The 21798-nt window shown below is 45.8% G+C and overlaps 2 protein-coding genes across 4 annotated transcripts in view; one reads left to right on the top strand and one right to left on the bottom strand.

Moving 5' to 3' along the window:
* The window catches only part of MYO5A (myosin VA), a 254256-nt gene that overhangs the window by 20565 nt on the left and 211893 nt on the right, over nt 1-21798 (top strand). The gene's annotated exons all lie outside the window — the stretch shown is intronic.
* The window catches only part of LOC143773547 (uncharacterized), a 55361-nt gene continuing 34248 nt past the window's right edge, over nt 686-21798 (bottom strand). The window contains exons 1-5 of one of the 3 annotated variants that reach the window (XR_013215225.1): nt 2563-3687; nt 2409-2480; nt 2012-2204; nt 1678-1834; nt 686-1556 (exon numbers count right to left, since the gene is read on the bottom strand). Coding sequence is in view for 2 of the 3 variants with exons in the window: in XM_077260955.1 (XP_077117070.1) it covers nt 1802-1834; nt 2012-2204; nt 2409-2480; nt 2563-2705 (441 nt within the window). In the remaining variant the exon portion in view is untranslated. Of the gene's footprint in view, nt 1835-2011; nt 2205-2408; nt 2481-2562; nt 3688-21798 lie in introns of those variants that run through there. The other 2 variants (XM_077260956.1, XM_077260955.1) reach the window with 2 other exon arrangements.

The following is a 21798-nucleotide window of genomic DNA, read 5'->3' as shown; positions in this document are numbered from 1 at the left end:
GTAGAGCGTGCAGCCATGCCAGAGTCCATAGTGCTCGTAGAGCGTGCAGCCATGCCAGAGTCCATAGTGCTCGTAGAGCGTGCAGCCATGCCAGAGTCCATAGTGCTCGTAGAGCGTGCAGCCATGCCAGAGTCCATAGTGCTCGTAGAGCGTGCAGCCATGCCAGAGTCCATAGTGCTCGTAGAGCGTGCAGCCATGCCAGAGTCCATAGTGCTCGTAGAGCGTGCAGCCATGCCAGAGTCCATAGTGCTCGTAGAGCGTGCAGCCATGCCAGAGTCCATAGTGCTCGTAGAGCGTGCAGCCATGCCAGAGTCCATAGTGCTCGTAGAGCGTGCAGCCATGCCAGAGTCCATAGTGCTCGTAGAGCGTGCAGCCATGCCAGAGTCCATAGTGCTCGTAGAGCGTGCAGCCATGCCAGAGTCCATAGTGCTCGTAGAGCGTGCAGCCATGCCAGAGTCCATAGTGCTCGTAGAGCGTGCAGCCATGCCAGAGTCCATAGTGCTCGTAGAGCGTGCAGCCATGCCAGAGTCCATAGTGCTCGTAGAGCGTGCAGCCATGCCAGAGTCCATAGTGCTCGTAGAGCGTGCAGCCATGCCAGAGTCCATAGTGCTCGTAGAGCGTGCAGCCATGCCAGAGTCCATAGTGCTCGTAGAGCGTGCAGCCATGCCAGAGTCCATAGTGCTCGTAGAGCGTGCAGCCATGCCAGAGTCCATAGTGCTCGTAGAGCGTGCAGCCATGCCAGAGTCCATAGTGCTCGTAGAGCGTGCAGCCATGCCAGAGTCCATAGTGCTCGTAGAGCGTGCAGCCATGCCAGAGCCCATAGTGCTCGTAGAGCGGAAGGCCATGCCAGGGTCCTGCTGCATCGTGGTGTCAGTGGAGGAGGTCCAAGCAGGAGCAGCGGTTGTCATGGTGGTGGCGTTGGGATGTCCAACTGCACTCGGTATGGTGGTGGTGCTGTAGTGGTGTCCGGCTGTGGAAGGAATTGAGGTGGCCGTGCAGTGGGATGCAGCAGAGGTCGGCATTGAGGTTAATCGTGACAGTGAAGGCACAGGTGGATATGCCGCCACTGTCTGCTGGAAATACCGACTCTGCTGCATAGCCTGCACGTAAGCAGCATTGCAGGCCTGCATGACACTCAGCTGGAGATCAGGAGTAAGGTGTTCCAACATGCCCTGCTCAATTTGGTTAAAAAAATGATGTGCTGGCCTCTGGAGGTCGGCTTTCACTTGATCAAGGCTTTTACTGACCTCCTGGATACGTGCATTCAAGAGGCTATGTGAAACATCCATTCGGTCACCCAAAGCCTTGATTGCTTCGTGTAAAACCGAGCTCAAGTGCAAAAACTCGGGCATGAGTGACCTGTCCGAAGCCTTCTGCTGCTGCCGGGAGGAGCCCCCCCAAAAAGGGGCAGGGGAAGACCTGATGGACCAGCTCCCTGGTCTCCAGTTAGTGTGGAAGGCGCACTTGCTGCTGCGCTGTTGGATGGCTGGGACGGGTCCCTGGCTGTCGGATGAAGGACCGCTCCAGAACCTGGGCCAACAGTAGTGCTGTATGTGCTCTGAAAAAAGGAAAAAGAAAATTAATACCAAATATTAACCAGACGCAAAATCCTGTGGAATATAAAAATACTGATTATGGCAATACAATACAACCTAATGCACGTGATAATATACTTACGTTCTCTGGGCAAGGAGCGGTCTTAAAAATGCCAGAACTCGATGGTATTTGTATCTTCTGATCCTTGCTCCTGAACCACTGGGAACACTGCTCTCTTGACGCAGGTCCTTGTTGAAGCGGTCCTTCATCGAACGCCAACGTGTTTTGACTTTGGCCACTGTTAAAAAAGAAAAATAAGTAAATAAAAAAATAAAAATTGTGGTCAGAAGGACTTTTGGCCGTGCTCACACAACTGTGTGTGATGACAGAAACTCCTGAGAGTTTCTTTCATCACACACAGTCGAGTGAGCACGGCCAAGGTCTCTGCTGCTTCACACTGCAGTGCAATACTTACCAAATGCATTTCGGACCCGTGTCGGGGCGTTGTCCTAGCCATCCCACATCTCTTTGGCCACCTCATTCCATAAGCGCCGGATCGTGATGTTGTTTGAGTGCAGTGGATCCCGGGTGTCCCACAACGGGACTCGCTCCTGGACCAGGGAGATGAGGAGGTCATTCTCAATAAGATCATCCTCCCGTTGTGAAACCTAAAAATTAAATAAAGTCATTAAAGTTTGCTCAATTAACATAAGGAAAAGATAGAAAAAAGGTGCTGAGAAATGGCATGAATAGGAAAGTCAACATACAAAAGGATTCCAGAGGAAAAAAGTAAAGAAATACGAATGGAAAGAAAGGAAGATTCAAGAATATTACACTGAGGATACAGTAAACAGTCAGCCTTGTGTACGTACCCGCTGCCGTCTTTCCACCGGACCTTGACTCCGCTGCTCCTGCCCTGTCTCTGCCGCAGTAGAAGAAGAGCTCTAAAAAAATAGAAAAATTCAAATTGTCACATGTGTCTATGTGACAGTGAATACTTACCAATCTGACGAGGCAGGTACTCACCTCACTGACATGCTCCACTTCCGACGGCCCAGGACGAAACTCCTCACCAGAAGAAGAACAAGAAGACATTCTGATGCATGTAGAAAGAAAGAAATGCAAGAAATTAGGACATGTAGAGAAAGAAAATTAGAAAATAAAGGCATTGGCTAGGATATAGTCACATTGTTAAGAGGCTTGTTTTCTCAAAGGTGCTGTTGTCTGTATGCTCTGCTTGGCTGTCCGCTGTGGTCCGTCTGCTCTGCTTGGCTGTCTGCTGAGAAGTGACCTGCAACTGTCCACACCCTCCCTTTATCACCTTGTATGTGGGGGGTGGCTTATCAGTGTCTAGACATGTTTTTCTCTTGTGAAACGCATGCGTTCATGAACGCAACCAAACGCATGTGCTTGTTGCGACGTGTGGCAATGCGTCGCACTGCGTCGCTAATGCAGTCAATGGAGAAAAAACGCATCCTGCAAGCACTTTTGCAGGATGCGTTTTTTCTACAAAACGACGCATAGCGACGTGCAGTGCACGACGCTAGTGTGAAAGTAGCCTAAATCTGCAACGTGTGCACATAGCCTTAAGGGGTTTTCTGAGACTTTAAAGTCTCAGATCTTTCCTAAGGCATGAACTGTTCGACAACTAAATAGGAGAGAGCTGCCCGTACCCCTAATGGTGATGACCTAATGTATGAAGCTCTACAACTTCTGGTGCGGACTGGCCCCTTTAGTCATCTGATCAGTGGTGGAGCCAAGCATTGGATCTTACCTATCTAATTTAATCTAGTACTGTTCTAACTACATGTGACATTCATGGTACACGATGTCCAGATCAGCCACGAGTCTCCTGACCCAAACTAGTCAGCCTCATGGCTATATATGATGAGGCTGTTGCGCTTCAGTGAAGAGTCTTGTGGCAGATCCAGACGTTGTGGTCCATACTCGTGCCATGAATGTTGGACTCATGAAATCAGCCAAAACTTTAATTATTTCACTCAAAGTTATAAAAATCTGAGATGGGCTCTAGCTATAGTATTAGAAAAAGCCTGTAGTGCCAACAATGTGTAAACCTGAAAGGGACTGTCAGCTCAGAATGACGGTTTAAACCAAGTACAGGCTCTCTGTGCATCATGGCGGAACCAAATCTTTAAGTGCACCTTCCTCGGTTTCCACCTTTCTCCATTCTTCTCTGACTCTATGAAGCCAGAGCTGTCAATCAAACAAGGGGGGGGGGATTAAAGGAGAAGAAGCAGGTGGGAAAGTGTATTTAAACAGTTGGACCCAACATGATGCATTGAGCGCCTGTAATTGGTTTGAAGAATCGTTCCTTTTAGGGTATGTGTCCACGTTCAGGATTGCATCAGGATTTGGTCACGATTTTTCATCAGTATTTGTAAGCCAAAACCAGGAGTGGGTGATAAATACAGAAGTGGTGCATATGTTTCTATTATACTTTTCCTCTAAGGGTATGTTTCCACGTTCAGGAAACGCTGCTTGTTTGATGCTGCGCAGCGCTGCAGCGTCAAACAAGCAGCGTCCAGATGTTCCTGCATAGTGGAGGGGATTTGATGAAATCCTGTCTCCACTATGCGTGGAAACCCGCACGCGGTGGCCCTGCGACTCCGGACATGCTGCGCGTCTTTTCAGATCGCAGCATGCCCGTACACCTTGCAAGGCATATCACAGGGCCCTATGGGAGCGAGCGATCATCCCGGACGTGAAGAGTTAACACATCCGGCATGATCGCGTCCCATTAAGGGGCGGGGCTTAGCGCCGAGCGGCTTCGCCGCTGCGGCGATACCGCCGCCCATCTATACCGTGGAGACATACCCTAAGGGTATGTATCCACGTTCAGGATTGCATCAGGATTTGGTCAGGATTTTTCATCAGTATTTGTAAGCCAAAACCAGGAGTGGAACAATTAGAGGAAAAGTATAATAGAAACATATGCACCACTTCTGCATTTATCACCCACTCCTGGTTTTGGCTTACAAATACTGATGAAAAATCGTGACCAAATCCTGATGCAATCCTGAATGTGGACACATACCCTAAGGGTATGTGTCCATGGTCAGGATGGCCGGCGGTATCGCCGCAGCGGCGAAGCCGCTCGGCGCTAAGCCCCGCCCCCTTTCTGGGACGCGATGATGCCGGATGTGTTAACTGTACACATCCGGGATCATCGCTCTCTCCCATAGCGCTCTGTGATATGCCTTGCGGGGACGCTGCGTCCCTGCAAGGTGTACGGACATGCTGCGATCTGAAAAGATGCGCAGCATGTCCGGAGTCGCAGGGAAGACTGATGCGGGTTTCCACGCATAGTGGACACGGGATTTCCAAAAATCCCCTCCACTATGCTGGAACATCTGGACGCTGCGTGTTTGACGCTGCAGCTCTGCGCAGCGTCAAACACGCAGCGTTTACTGACCGTGGAAACTCACCCTAAGGGTATGTGTCCACGTTCAGGTTTGCTTCAGGCTTTGGTCAGGATTTTATGCAGGTAAAATCCTGACCAAAAATGCACCTGAGGTCACTGGCAGGTCACCTGCGGTGTTCCTGCGTGTTTTGCTCATTGTAGCAACATGCTGCGTTCTGAAAAAACGCACCGCATGTGCGTTTTTGCGGGAATTCCGCATGCGTTTTTTAATGCACAGAGGAGACGGGATTTCATTAAATCCCCTCCACTATGCTGTAACATCTGGACGCTGCGTTTTTGACGCTGCGGCTCAACGCTGCGTCAAAAACGCAGCGTTTCCTGAACGTGGACACATACCCTAATTGTTCCACTCCTGGTTTTGGCTTACAAATACTGATGAAAAATCCTGACCAAATCCTGATGCAATCCTGAACGTGGACACATACCCTTAGGGTATGTTTCCACGGTACGTAAACGCTGCTTGTTTGACGCTGCAGCGTCAAACAAGCAGCGTCCAGATGTTCCAGCATAGTGGAGGGGATTTTATGAAATCCCGTCTCCACTATGCGTGGAAACCCGCACGCGGCGGCCCTGCGACTCCGGACATGCTGCGCGTCTTTTCAGAACGCAGCATGTCCGTACACGCAGCGTCCCCGCAAGGCATATCACAGGGCCCTATGGCGAGGGGTGCGATGATCCCGGATGTGTACTGTACACATCCGGCACCATCGCGTCCCAGAAAGGGGGCGGGGCTTAGCGCCGAGCGGCTTCGCCGCTGCGGCGATCCCGCCGGCAAGCCGTACCGTGGAGCCATACCCTTAGGGTATGTGTCCACGTTCAGGATTGCATCAGGATTTGGTCAGGATTTTCCATCAGTATTTGTAAGCCAAAACCAGGAGTGGGTGATAAATACAGAAGTGGTGCATATGTTTCTATTATACTTTTCCTCTAATTGTTCCACTCCTGATTTTGGCTTACAAATACTGATGGAAAATCCTGACCAAATCCTGATGCAATCCTGAACGTTGACACATACCCTTAGTGTCCACGTTCAGGATTGCATCAGGATTTGGTCAGGATTTTTCATCAGTATTTGTAAGCCAAAACCAGGCGTGGGTGATAAATGCAGAAGTGGTGCATATGTTTCTGTTATACTTTTCCTCTAATTGTTCCACTCCTGGTTTTGGCTTACAAAAACTGATGAAAAATCCTGACCAAATCCTGATGCAATCCTGAACGTGGACACATACCCATAGAGGAAAAGTATAATAGAAACATATGCACCACTTCTGCATTTATCACCCACTCCTGGTTTTTGCTTAAAAATACTGATGAAAAATCCTGACCAAATCCTGATGCAATCCTGAACGTGGACACATACCCTAAGGCCTTGTTCACACCATCCTTTTTTTTCTGCGGATTTTTCAGGTCCTGATTTGAGAAAACCCGCAGTGCAAAACCGCGGTGGATTTCCCTGCGGTTTTCTGTGCGGTTTCTCCTGCGGATTCCACTGCGGGTTTCCAACTGCACTTTCCTATTGGTGCAGGTGGAAAACAGTTGCGGAATCCACAGAAAGAAGTGACATGCTACTTCTTTTTTTCCGCAGAAAATCAGCGCGGATTTTCAAGCGGAAAAAAGGAAAGTGGGCACAGCAGATTTGGTTTTCCATAGGGTAACATTGTACTGTACCCTGCATGGAAAACGTCTGCGGATCCGCAGCTGCAAATCCGCTGCGGATCCACAGCAAAAACCGCAGCGTGTGAACATAGCCTTAGGGTATGTGTCCACGTTCAGGATTGCATCAGGATTTGGTCAGTATTTTTCATCAGTATTTGTAAGCCAAAACCAGGAGTGGGTGATAAATACAGAAGTGGTGACATGTTTCTATTATACTTTTCCTCTAATTGTTCCAGTCCTGGTTTTGGCTTAAGCCCCCGTCACACTAAGCGAGATCGCTAGCGAGATCGCTGCTGAGTCACTAGTTTTGTGACGCAACAGCGACCTCAATAGCGATCTCGCTATGTGTGACACGTAGCAGCGACCAGGCCCCTGCTGTGAGATCGCTGGCCGTGTCGGAACGGCCTGGACCGTTTTTTGATCGTTGAGGTCCCGCTGGGTAGCACACATCGCTGTGTTTGACACCTTACCAACGACCTCGTTGACGACTCAGACACTGAATCGTCATAATAGCTCCCATGTGAGATCGTTGTACAGGTCGCTACAGGTCGCTGGTGAGATGTCAAACAGTGAGATCGCAGCAGCGATCGTTGGAAGATCTCACTGTTTGACATCTCACCAGCGACCACATAGCGACGCAGCAACGATCCCTGACAGGTCGTATCGTTGTCGGGATCGCTGTAGCGTCGCTATGTGTGACGGGGCCTTTACAAATACTGATGAAAAATCCTGACCAAACCCTGATGCAATCCTGAACGTGGACACATACCCTAAAAGGTTTATTCCCATCATCAGAAATGGGTTTTGTCAAATAGTGCTTGTGAATACAAGCAATTTTGGCACTTACTGCTTATTAACCCCTCCATGACCGGAGGTATTTTTGGTTTTGCTTTTTTGTTTTTTGCTCCCCTTCTTCCTAGAGCCATAGCTTTTTTAATTTTCTATCAATATGGCCATGTGAGGGCTTGTTTTTTGCAGGACAAGTTGTACTTTTGAACGACACCATTGGTTTTAACATATTGTGTCTTGGAAAACGTGAAATAGCGTGGTGCAATCCCACACTTGTTTTTTGTTTGGCTCTTTTGCTAGGTTCACTAAATGCTAAAACTGACCGGCCACTATGATTCTCCAGGTCATTACGAGTTCATAGACACCAAACATGTCTAGGTTCTTTTTTATCTAAGTGGTGAAAAAAATTCCAAACTTTCTTAAAAAAAAAAAAAAAAAAAAAAAACGCACCATTTTCCGATACCCGTAGCGTCTCCATTTTTCTTGATCTCGGGTTGGGTGAGGGCTTATTTATTGCGCGCCGAGCTGACGTTTTTAATGATACCATTTTGGTTCAGATACGATCTTTTGATCACCCGTTATTGCATTTTAATATAATGTGGCAACCAAAAAAACGTAATTCTGGCAATTTCACATTTTTTTTTTCTCGCCACACTGTTTAGCAATCAGGTTAATTCTTTTTTTTTTTTTTAATTGATAGATTGGGCGATTCTGAATGCGACGATACCAAATATATGTTTGATTTTTTTTTTTTTGAATGGGGCGAAAGGGGGGTGATCTGAACTATCAGTGACTGATAGCTATGAATGTATGCACACTTGTAAAGAAGCAGCTGTCAGTCACTGATGGGACCACCCACAGGCCCAAAAATCCTAGAAAGAGCAGAGGATTAAATCACAAGTTATCCGGAGTGTTCTCTCACAAAACTATACAGTGGTATGTGAAAGTATTCACTCCCTTGGCATTTTTTGTGTTTTGCTATGTCACAACCTGGAATTTCACTTTTTTTTTTTTTGAAGTTTTCTATGAGCTTATGTAAACAACATGCCTACAACCGAGGTTTTTTCTTTTTATTGTGAAACAAACAGCAAATAGGATAAAATAACTGAAAACGTCACACTGCATAACTATTTACCCCCCTAACGTCAGTACTTTTTAGGAAACGCTGAGGTTTATTTTACGCAGCATGTCAATTCTTTGTGCGGATTCCGCAGCGTTTTACACCTGTTCCATAACTGGAATCCGCAGGTGCGAAATCGGCACAAAAAATGCTGGAAATCCGCAGTGGGCAGCGGATGTGTTGAAAAACTGCATTCGCTGCCCACGTTGTGCCAAATTTTCACAACGTACGTCGCGCCGACGCTTAGCGACAGACCTGTACCGACGCAAGTGTGCAAGAAGCCTAAGGTGTTAACTTTTCTTTTGCTAACAGTTCATTGTCTTATAGACCACCGCTGCTAGACAGCAGAACATGCGCAATGCATACAAGCGCTTTTCTATTGAGCTTGTCAGCACTGGTTTAAAGTTGGATAGGATTGCTGGAGCACGCAATTACCTCTTAGGCTACTTTCACACTAGCGTTAACTGCAATCCGCCACAATGCGTCGTTTTGCCGAAAAAACGCATCCTGCAAAAGTGCTTGCAGGATGCATTTTTTTCCCCATAGACTTACATTAAGCGACGTATTGCGACGGATTGACACACGTCGCAACCGTCGTGCGACGGTTGCGCCGTGTTGTGGCGGACCGTCGGGACCAAAAAACGCTACATGTAACGTTTTTTGCTCACGACGGTCCGCTTTTTCCGACCGCGCATGCGCGGCCGGAACTCCGCCCCCACCTCCCCGCACTTCCCCGCACCTCACAATGGGGCAGCGGATGCGCTGGAAAAATGCATCTGCTGCCCCCGTTGTGCGGCGGAGACAACGCTAGCGTTGGGAACCTTGGCCCGACGCATCGCGACAGGCTGAGCCCAATGCTAGTGTGAAAGTAGCCTAAATCCCGGCCAGTTTGAGTGCAGTACTTACAACCTAGAGAGCAGAGTTGGTCGGTCTCCTAGGCAACAAGCTGTAAGCAAAGGTGGTACTACCTCAAGAACGGCTGCGTCATGAAAGCTGATGTAAATGCAAAGGAAACCATTGCTATAAGAAATCCATAAGAATGTTTTGGTTTTTTTTTTCCTGGCCAGTAAACTTAAGTATATCGCAAACCGTTATGGATATGCATAATAGGAGATGATAAACCTTTTAGCATGGGAGCCTACAGGTGACTAATGCCGCTGTACACCATATGTCACAGACATCCATTAAATGTATACATCGTGAGCTTTTCAATAATGTTTTATGGCATATTCATTAAAATTTATTGATGGATGTATCCGTCACAGCCTCCATATAGCGTATACATTGGGAGTTTTCCCTGTGGACAAGACTTAATTCATGGTGGTGATGAAACTACCGTGGATCCTTCCTGGAAAGTGCCTGCGACTGATGGAAGCTCATCTCCAGTGCTGTACAGAGCCATTTTGATATCTAGGTCAGGTGGTGCTTGTGTTGTATAGGCGTCTTTCTGATCAGGGCAGAGCATGGCTGTGCTGAGATGAGCAGTACGCACCCAGGGTTAAGTCAGCAAACAGATATTTCTGTCTTCCATCAGCAGGGTGAGTAATGCCGTAGTCACACGTTACATCATGCTGCCTAGCATCTGTCCGCAGCATAGTGCAGAGCATTATTTGCCCCATAAGAGCAGCCAGAGACAGGTAATTATTCCATCTGATGTAAGAGGCGCTGATAAGACAATGGAGGATAATTGGTGTGACTTCATCCGTACACATGTTAGTTTCCATCACTGCTCGTTAACATCTCTGAACATTGGATCAGTGGAGTCTGTACATTTAGAGCCATGGGTTGTGTGTTCCTCATTGAATAGTATTAGAATATTATTGCTGGCCCAGAGGTCAGATGGCGTTGTTACCTTGATATAGATGTGCCTGGCCCCACTCATGCTCTTAGCACCGTTGCAAGCAGTAGCCGACCTACCTTCCCCCATCTGAAAGATGGAATATGTTGCCGGCCATGAAGAAAGATGGTTGTGATACAGCAGCATGTGTCAGTGGTTGTTGTCAGAGTGCAAATGTGGTGCCGGTGAGGCGCCCTCTGCTGGATGTCCTCATATGAACTTGAGCGTGGGAACTTTTACCAGGCTCCAGTTCATGAGGACATCCAGCAGAGGGCGCATCACCGCAACTCAAGGTAACTACAGGTCATTCCCCTGCAATCCATTAATTCCCGGGGGTTTTACAGGCACGAGCACTGCATTAGCAGAGCTCCTGGCTGTAAAATGATTTAACCCCTTCAGATGGATTTACTTCGTGGGACTTGACCTGAGTGACGGAAGGTATGAGATATTGTTGTTTTTTTATTTTTCCTTTGTTACAGAACGAGGGTCTTCAGGTGGATTACCAGTATAATAAAATATTACAACACCCTGTGTCTTTATTTCATTAAAATACTTTTAAATAATGTGTGTGTGTTTTATTAACCATTTCGTACTATTGGATTAATAATGGATAGGTGTCATAATTGAAGCCTCTCCATTATTATTCTGGCTTAATGTCACCTTACAATAGCAAGGTGACATTAACCCTTCATTACCCCATATCCCACCGCTACACGGGAGTGGGAAGAGAGAGGCCAAGTGCCAGAATTGGCGCATCTTCCAGATGTGCCTTTTCTGGGGTGGCTGGGGGCAGATGTTTGTAGCCAGGGGGGCCAATAACCATGGCCCCTCTCTAGGCTATTAATATCTGCCCTTAGTCACTGGCTTTACCACTCGGGCGGAGAAAATTGCGCGGGAGCCCAAGCCAATTTTTTCCGCCATTTAACCCTTGATTTTACCAGCTACAGCACCCAAATTTTGCACATACACACTACTGACAGTAGTGTTGAATATGCAAAAAAAAAGGGATATGAATTGAATTACCGGCTTTTCACATATCTCGCGCTGAATTAAATATAAATACAGTGTGTGTGTATATATATATATATATATATATATATATATATATATATATATATATATATATATATATATATGTGTGTGTGTGTGTCTCAATGACATATATATATATATATATATATATATATATATATATATATATATACTGTATATATGTTTTAACGAACATTTGAGCACATAAATCCATTAGATGTCGGTTTTGCAAGCCTGCGAGAAAATATCGCAGTACGGATGCCATACGGATTACATACGGAGGATGCCATGCACAAAATACGCTGCCACACCCTGCCTACGGATGACATACGGATCACTACTTTGGGAACATTTCTGCGTATTACGGCCGTAATAAACGGACCGTATTTACATACGCTGAGTGTGACGCCGGTCTAAGGCGTCGCCAATGTCTGTGAACTCTGATGGTGAGATGCCAGATCTTCAGCCATTTTTTGCACACATACATGTAATTAGTGTAAGGGCTATAGTGAAGCCTGGTGGGTTGCAGCCCCCGCAGAACTACTGAGCACAGAAGCAACCCTGCACCCCTGGGATTGAGGGAGGTTGGAGATCAAGGAGGGCAGCCAGTGCTTTTATTGTGGTCGCTGTTGGGACTCCAGCGAAATCTGTGCAACCGCATGGTACGTAATGTCCTGCGCGGTTCAACAAGCGCCCAACTGCCTGACGCCGTCACTTGGGAATCAGACGAGGGATGTCTTCATACCATCCTTAGTTGCCAGCTGTGGGAAGAGAGCTGAGGTACTTTCCTGTAAGCCTGAGGTGCCGTGGATGCCAAGGTCCAGGCAGAGAGAAGTTTTAGGCTATGTGCACACGTTCAGGAATTCTTGCAGAAAATTCCTGAGAAAAACCTGAAATTTTCTGCAAGAAATCTGCATGTGTTTTTTGCGTGTTTTTGCCACGTTTTTGATGTGGTTTTGATGCGTTTTTTTCCGGACATTTCCCAATGCATTTTATAGTGGGAAATCTGCAAAAAAACCCGCAAAATTAATGAACATGCTGCGTTTTTTTACCGCGATGCGTTTTTTTCCGCGAAAAAAACGCATCATGTGCACAAAACATGCGGAATTCATTCTAAATGATGGGATGCATATTGTATGCTGTTTTTTTGCGGTTTTATACCGTTTTTATAGGGAAAAATCAGCAACGTGTGCACACAGCCTTAGTGCACATACAACCCCTGGCAAAAATTATGGAATCACTGTCCTTGGAGGATGTTCATTCAGTTGTTTAATTTTGTAGAAAAAAAGCAGATCACAGACATGGCACAAATCTAAAGTCATTTCAAATAGCAACTTTCAGGCTTTAAGAAACACTAAAAGAAATAAAGAACCAAAAATGTGGTTGTCAGTAATGGTTACTTTTTTTTAACCAAGCATAGGGGAAAAATTATGGAATCATGAAAAATAAACAAATACTTCAAAACATCACTAGTATTTTGTTGCACCACCTCTGGCTTTTATAGCAGGTTGCAGTCTCTGAGGCATGGACTTAATGAGTGTCAAACAGTATTCTTCATCAATCTGGCTCCCACTTTCTCTGATTGCTGTTGCCAGATCAGCTTTGCAGGTTGGAGCCTTGTCATGGACCATTTTCTTCAACTTCCATCAAAGATTTTCAGTTGGATTGAGATCAGGACTATTTGCAGGCCATGACATTGACCTTGTGTGCCTTTTTTCAAGGAATGTTTTCACAGTTTTTGCTCTATGTCAGGATGCATTATCATCTTGAAAAATGATTTCATCATCCCTAAATATCCTTTCAATTAATGGGATAAGAAAAGTGTCCAAAATATCAACATAAACTTGTGCATTTATTGAAGATGTAATGACAGCCATCTCCCCAGTGCCTTTACCTGACATGCCGCCCCATATCATCAATGACTGTGGAAATTTGCATGTTCTCTTCAGGCAGTCATCTTTATAAATCTCATTGGAACGGCACCAAACAAAAGTTCCGGCATCATCACCTTGCCCAATTCATCACTGAATATGACTTTCATCCAGTCATCCACAGTCCACGATTGCTTTTCCTTAGCCCATTGTAACCTTGTTTTTTACTGTTTAGGTGTTAATCATGGCTTTCGTTTAGCTTTTCTGTATGTAAATCCCATTTCCTTTAGGCGGTTTCTTACAGTTCGGTCACAGACGCTGACTCTGGTTTCCACCCATTCGTTCCTCATTGGTTTTGTTGTGCATTTCCTGTTTTCCTGTGTCAGGTTTTACCATCCGTGTTTCATCAGTGATTTTCTCATATGCAGAAAAAATGTAAAATTGCGACACCTCTGCTTCACATTACAGTTTTAAGACAGGCAGCGCACTGATGAAATTACTGTGTTGTCAAACCCAGTCTTGTGGGAATGATTTTGATCCATGATACGGCTCATATGAAATCCGGACGGCACCAAAAACTATTCTGGATATGTGTTCTATACCTAAAAAACACAGGATAGAACACATGAAAAACAGACATCTAAAAGAGGCGTTGGGCTGCATTCACACAAATGTTTGAGTGTTACCAACCGAGAGAAACTAATGTATCCCCCCAACCCCAGTCAGGTGTTATCCTAGTCAGTGATGAGCGAACGTGGTCGGATAGGGGGTTATCGGAGCATGTTCGGGTGCAATCAGAGTGACTCCGGCGTACTCAAATGCTAGGAGTCCCCATGCCTTCATGTCTCTGTTCAACAGCCACAACACATGCAGGGATTGCCTAACAAAAAGGCACGTACTCATCACTAATCCTTGTTGCTCCTATTATTTCTGTTTTTCTTTTTTGGATCTAAGGCTTCTTTTACACATACCGGGCTTTTTGCAGCCCGCTATTGCTGGCCTTTTTTGTGGGCCGTATCGCCGCAATTTTCAAGGTCTGCCACAATAACAGACTGCAAAAAACTTGCTGATCGCCATTTTTTGAGTTCCCAATTGTATAGCAAAAGTATTGGGCAAATAACTGGCGGTCCGCAAAACCAGAAGTCACGGAGCACCGCAAAAACAACCTTCCGTTGTTTTTGCGCCCCATTGATTTACAATGGGGGCCGTGTCCGTAAGCCGTGAAAAAGATAGAACAGGCTCAATCTTTTTTCACGGCCCTCATGGCCATACGGCGCACCTTGAAATTATTGCAGCCCGTTTTTGCGGCCCCATTGAAATCTATTGGGGCCACAAAACAACGGTATGTGTAAAAGAAGCCTAAATGGGATCTGCTCAGAGTCTCAGGGATCTCACACTCGAACCCGTGATTCTCACAGATGTGTGAATAAATCCATGCAGCTCTATGAATCATGTTCTGTCTAAGAAAAAAAAATGGATGTTACTCGGACATTTCACATAGATGTGGGAATCCGGCCTTAGGAGCACATCTCCTAAATTGCTCTGAAGCTTCTGTTCAGGTCAGTAGGGAGAGTTCAGTAATTTTCCTAATGCTTTACCTCTCCTCTAAGTAATTGGTGTGAGGATACACATAATGTAGTTAGCCAGATTCCATTTTCTCTAGTTGCGACCCTTTCAGCATTTTCATGTCAGTTTAGTGTGTGACCTAAACATAAAAGGCTCAGGTGTTAGGTCAACGATCGGAGAAATTATCATGGACAGTCTACTGGGAAACTACAGCTCCGAACTGTATTTGTGTGTTTCACTGTGTAAATAAGATGGTAAGCGCTAGTGTATCAAGCTTTTACCTAAAGGCCCCGTCTCACTAAAGGCCCCGTCTCACATAGCGAGATCGCTAGCGAGATCGCTGCTGAGTCACAAGTTTTGTGACGCAACAGCGACCTCAGTAGCGATCTCGCTATGTGTGACACGTACCAGCGATCAGGCCCCTGCTGCGAGATCGCTGGTCGTGTCGGAATGGCCTGGACCTTTTTTTGGTCGTTGAGGCCCCGCTGACATCGCTGAATCGGTGTGTGTGACACCGATCCAGCGATGTCTTCACTGGTAACCAGGGTAAACATCGGGTTACTAAGCGCAGGGCCGCGCTTAGTAACCCGATGTTTACCCTGGTTACCAGCGTAAATGTAAAAAAAAAAAAAAACAATACATACTCGCCTTCTGATGTCCGTCAGGTCCCTTGCCATCTGCTTCCTGCTCTCACTGACTGCCGGCCGTACAGCGAGAAGTGAGAGCACAGCAGTGACGTCACCGCTGCGCTCTGCTCTCACTGTACGGCGGCTCAGTCAGAGCAGGAAGCAGACGGCGAGGGACCTGACGGACATCAGAAGGCGAGTATGTACTGTTTGTTTTTTTTGGTAACCAGGGTAAACATCGGGTTACTAAGCGCGGCCCTGCGCTTAGTAACCCGATGTTTACCCTGGTTACCCGGGTGCTGCAGGGGGACTTCGGCATCGTTGAAGACAGTTTCAACGATGCCGAAGTCGTTCCCCTGATCGTTGGTCGCTGGAGAGAGCTGTCTGTGTGACAGCTCCCCAGCGACCACACAACGATTTACCAACGATCACGGCCAGGTCGTATCGCTGGTCGTGATCGTTGGTAAATCGCTTAAGGCCCCGTCTCACTAAGCGATTTACCAACGATCACGACCAGCGATACGACCTGGCCGTGATCGTTGGTAAATCGTTGTGTGGTCGCTGGGGAGCTGTCACACAGACAGCTCTCTCCAGCGACCAACGATCAGGGGAACGACTTCGGCATCGTTGAAACTGTCTTCAACGATGCCGAAGTCCCCCTGCAGCACCCGGGTAACCAGGGTAAACATCGGGTTACTAAGCGCAGGGCCGCGCTTAGTAACCCGATGTTTACCCTGGTTACCAAAAAAAACAAACAGTACATACTCGCCTTCTGATGTCCGTCAGGTCCCTCGCCGTCTGCTTCCTGCTCTGACTGAGCCGCCGTACAGTGAGAGCAGAGTGCAGCGGTGACGTCACTGCTGTGCTCTCACTTCTCGCTGTACGGCCGGCAGTCAGTGAGAGCAGGAAGCAGATGGCAAGGGACCTGACGGACATCAGAAGGCGAGTATGTATTGTTTTTTTTTTTTTTACATTTACGCTGGTAACCAGGGTAAACATCGGGTTACTAAGCGCGGCCCTGCGCTTAGTAACCCGATGTTTACCCTGGTTACCAGTGAAGACATCGCTGGATCGGTGTCACACACACCGATTCAGCGATGTCAGCGGGGCCTCAACGACCAAAAAAAGGTCCAGGCCATTCCGACACGACCAGCGATCTCGCAGCAGGGGCCTGATCGCTGGTACGTGTCACACATAGCGAGATCGCTACTGAGGTCGCTGTTGCGTCACAAAACTTGTGACTCAGCAGCGATCTCGCTAGCGATCTCGCTATGTGAGACGGGGCCTTAAGGTATTGTTGGAACCTTTCTATATGTTGACAATGCTCCTATCTGGCTCATTCATGGCCAGTTGAGCACCACCAACATGGACTCCAGTGTCTAGGGCATAACGGATATATTAGTGAACGCCATTTAAATGTCCACAAGATTTTTTCCTTTACAAGGATTTGGGAGCAGATTCTGTTCCAAAATTTAATTGATCTCAGTGGATCAATGCCTTGTAGTGCTCAGTGTTTTTTTTTTTTTTTTTTTACGGCAACATATAAATACTTCAGTCATTTCTGCTTGCAGGGAGGAAATCTCCAAAAGCCCCATGCACACAAACAATACATAAAAACTACATCAGAAGCCACTTATTTATTTATTATGGTTGTTTATTATTGTGGCAGAAATTCCTGCCAGAAAAATTCATGTGAACATACCTGAAAATAACAAAAATGTCCCATGCAATATATTATTACACTAATGTATAGAGTGGCAATAATTTAATTTAGAAAATAAAACTATGAATCCATGTAGAAATAAAAATGTTCTTTTTCTTGTGGCAGGATTATTTGCTTTAGACTATATTGTCCTATGTTTTTAAAGACCACCTGTCAGCAGAATTTTGTTCTTTTAACTAAAGACTTGGCTGTAATGGCCCTTTGAAGCTGATTAAAATGCTGCCTTTCTTTGAAGAAATCCGTTTAGTCGTTCTTATGTAATCAGTCATGTAATTTTATGCTAATGAGACCAAGTGCATCAGGCCTGGACATTGCACTTGGTCATCTCCTGCCAGTCTGAGTATTATCTGCCCCTTTAAGTTTGTGCAATTTTTCTCACAGATCATCCTATATGGATTTTCACTCTAGAATAGACATCTAGTAATTAACTCAATTGTGAAAAATTCCGTGTCCTGGCATCGCGTTTTTTGGCTCTTGGAAGGACTTACAGAGCTGGGCTTTGGTGCCATCATAACAGTCCGAAAACTTGGAGTTCTTCTACATGTTTTACTTTGTGTTAAAGGGAACCAGTCACCCCCCCCCCCCCCCCCCCCGGGCATTTGTAACTAAAAGAGCCGCCTTATGCTGCATTCTGACAAGGTGGCTCTTTTAGTTCTTGTTCTTGGCACTGCTGCAATAATCGCTTTTGAAATTTGTCCCTCATACCTTTGAAATCGTCCGGGGTGACAGGTCTTTCCCCCCTAACCCAGACGCCTCACAGCCGTCACTCATGGCCTCCGGGCGCTGCCTCCTCTTCCTTCATTAGTGTCCCCGGCGCCTGCGCTGTTTTTTTTTTCGGGCATGCGCAGTTGCACTGCCCTTCGAACTTACAGCGCAGGCGCCAGGGACGCTAATGAAGGAAGAGAAGGCGGCGCTCGGCACGCAGAGGCCATGAGTGACGGCTGTGAGGGGTCTGGATTAGGCCTCTTTCACACTTCCGTCTTTTAGAATCAGTCACAATCCGTCAAAGTGTTGAAAAGACGGATCCTGTGCAGATTGTAAAAAAAACGGATGCACTGGATCCTGTTTTTTGACGGATCCGTCGATGCAGCAGCTGCAGGAAAAATGGGTTAAATTAAAGGAATAGAAATCCTTCCAGGCATGCTCAGTGTAAAAAAAAAAACCCCGAATCTGTTGCTGGATTCCGTCATTTGACGGACAGCAACGGATCCTGCGCCCATAGGCTTCCATTCTAGCCAGCGACGGACGCCGCAGGATCCGTCGCTGTACGTTTTTTCGACGCAGACAAAAAAAGTTACTTTGAACATTTTTTCCAGACTATGGTCTGCCAAAACACGACGGATCCGTCGCACGACAGATGCAACGTGTGGCCATCCGTCGCGATCCGTCGCTTATACAAGTCTATGGGAAAAAAACGGATCCTGCGGGCACATTTGCAGGATCCGTTTTTTTCCCAAAACGACGCATTGCAACGGATCTGAAAAGACGGAAGTGTGAAAGAGGCCTTACAGACCTACCCCCCGGATGATTTCACAGGTATGAGGGACAAATTATAAAAGAGATTATTTCAGCAGTGGCAGGAACCCGAACTAAAAGAGCCACCTTGTCAGAATGCAGCATTAGTGCTACACAAGGTGGCTCTTTTAGTTACAAACGCCGCGCCGGGGGGGGGGGGGGGGGGGTTGACAGGTTCCCTTTAATAGTAAATTTTTTAGGAATTGGGCTGGTCCTTTTCACTTTCACCAGAAATGATCAACTCCGCTCCCAATGTTGTCCAGGAGGCTATGTTTACAGCATTTCTTAATGTTCCATTTACACTGCACGTTTATGGTGAATGTGCTCGTAAAAGTGCTTGTATCATCATAATCTTACGTTGAGTACATGTTGCCAGTCACCAGGTGAACTAGTAAAACACTCATTTGTCAGGTGAAATGATCTTTTGGGCTGCATAAAAGATCATCATTCTCGGCAGCACAGCGTCCTGTATATTCAGGCCTTGTGCTGCTGAGATCAATGTCAGTCTATGCACACTGTACGAATGTAAACCAGGTAATAAACGACATGTTGCCGGTTTGTGGTAGTTTAACATTGCGGATCGCACAGTGGATGTAATTATTTTCCAGTGTATGGCCACAGTTCCTCGCCATAAGATGATGTCCCCTAATAACGACCTGTTGGGGGGAGGGGGGATTTATCACTAGAGTTGAGAAGTGCTGAAATAAAGGCGCGTTATCAGTTGTAGCTATCTATTGATTATGTCAATTTTTGTTATAAATTGAATAGTATAAATCTTTTGTCATTAAACCTCAGTGTTTTTTTTTCTAGAAAAAAATAGATTAATTTCTCTTTTGATGGCTTTAGAAGTAGGCTTCCCTTACAAATATTTCTAACCCCGTATATTTTTTTTTTCTTTCACGCTACTGGTTCCTGAAAATGTACATTTTTTTTTCCTACCCTTGCTTGCTGAGTGAGTGGGTATATTTTGGTGTGGAGCCTATGAGATGCCTTCTTCCACCTATTTTTCCCTCACCACATACAGTAAGGGTATGTGTACACGCTGCGGATTTTGCAGGGGTTTCCCATGCATTTACAGTACCATGTAATGCTATGGGAAATGAAATCCGCAGTGCACATGCTGTGGAAAAAAACGCGCAGAAACACAGTGGTTTATTTTCCGCAGCATGTCAATTCTTTGTGCGGAATCCGCAGCGGTTTTTCACCTGCTCCAATAGGAAACTGCAGGTGAAAACCCGCAGTAAAAACCGCAGCGGTTTTGCACTGCGGATTTATCAAAACCGCTGCGGAAAATTCCGCAATGGAATCCGCAGTGTGTACACATACCTAAGTCTTCAAAAATTTTACAGCCGCATCTTCCCTGCTTTCCCTCTAACTTGTCCTCTACTTACTGTTTTACACCAGATCATTATTTTTTTTCATGACTAAGGAGGTTTCTGTAGTTTAATATTGGAAAATAGACAGAATGCCTAGAATACAAACTTTCACTTTTCACATGTACTACATACACTGATACTAGATATTTATTCCACGAGACCGCGTAGAATACAATAGAAGCGTCGGCTTGAGTGAATGATTTTTAATTGTGAATGGTCAAAGTTGCCTACATAATTACTTTCCAGAATTTTCACCCTGCAGTTTTACATCTAATTCAGACACCAGTGATATTTCCTGCATGCAAAATTAAAGAAGCAATCCCACCTATATTTTTTCAGTATATGTGTATGTAATGTAGTGTAATATACTGGCCTACCACAGTCCTCTCCAGGATCCAGCTCTGTTCTGCTCCTCTTCTCAGGGACATCACCACACTTGTGACTATCTGGCTCCGTCTATACTCTGTGTGAGCCGGACGTCTCTTACAATGAAAACCTATTGTCCTCATTCTGCTGCTCCATAGACTTACATTGTCAAAGCCACTTCCAAGTCACCTGAACGGTCTACAGAGAGGTGACGTAATTGAGAAGAAGAGCAGAACGGCTCTGAATCCCGGACAGGGCAACAGTTGTGGCTTCATGTGCTGCTATGGTGGTTGGGGGCTGTTGTCTTTGGGTGTAAGATTGTCTCCGTTTTCTCTGTTTGGCTGTACTTCCGGTGAACTGGAGAAAGGATTATTCAGCTCGCCAACTGTGGGAATGTAGCCTCCATCACGATGTGCGGTGCACGGACACCAGCCCGGGAGCAGCGCAACAGAGAAAAAAAGAAATGTGACTTTTAATAGTAGCATTAAAAAAAAGAATATAAATGGTTAAAAAAGAGTAGGGGGATTGAAGAATAGGGGCTTGGGGGAGAATAGAAGACTTGTCAACGTGTTTCGAGCTGAAAGCTTTTAGTCCTGGACTACTCAGGACTAAGCTTTCAGCTTGAAACGCATTGACAGATGTGCTCTATTCCCTTCAACCCCCTCTCTTTTTTTTTTTAACCATTTATAATGTTTTTTTTCTATTTTAATGCCACTGTTAAGTCATTTTTTAAACCTATTATACAAGGCAGATGCTGGAACCCCTTTTTTTTTTTTTTTTTTTTTTTTTTAACTTCCGGTGATCTGGCCTAACATCATTAGGATATTACTTTGGTTTTGATATTACTATAGTTTCTCAAGGTGTTATTATTATCAGAAATGTGCTATACTTTTGTCTAGATGAGGTTTCTGTGAATAAGTATTACTTTAAATGTCGCATGATTCTGATACTTGTATATTTTGGATCCCCACTGAAGTGTTATTTCATGACACCAATAGCCATCATTGTTTTTTTCATTTAAAAATACAATTCTGTCATTAAGGCAATTTTTCTTTTAATTATTTGTTGTTGGCCATGAATAAGATATAACCTGCAGTAGCATGTAGTCCAGTTCGTTGGTTCCTGTATATTTTGTTAATTGGTTTTAAATATGGGCAGCACGCTGGCTCAGTGGTTAGCACTGCAGTCTTGCACCTCTGGGGTCCTAGGTTCAAATCCCACCAAGAAAACATCTGCAAGGAGTTTGTTTTTCCTCCAGGTTCTCCAGTTTCCTCCCACACTCCAAACACATACTGATAGGGAATGTAGATTGTGAGCCCCAATGTGGACAGTGATGATGCCTG

The sequence above is a fragment of the Ranitomeya variabilis genome, chromosome 5, assembly GCF_051348905.1.
Source record: "Ranitomeya variabilis isolate aRanVar5 chromosome 5, aRanVar5.hap1, whole genome shotgun sequence".
Lineage (NCBI taxonomy): Eukaryota > Metazoa > Chordata > Amphibia > Anura > Dendrobatidae > Ranitomeya > Ranitomeya variabilis.
Note: the sequence above shows the minus strand (reverse complement) of the source record. Positions and strands in the feature narration are given on the sequence as shown.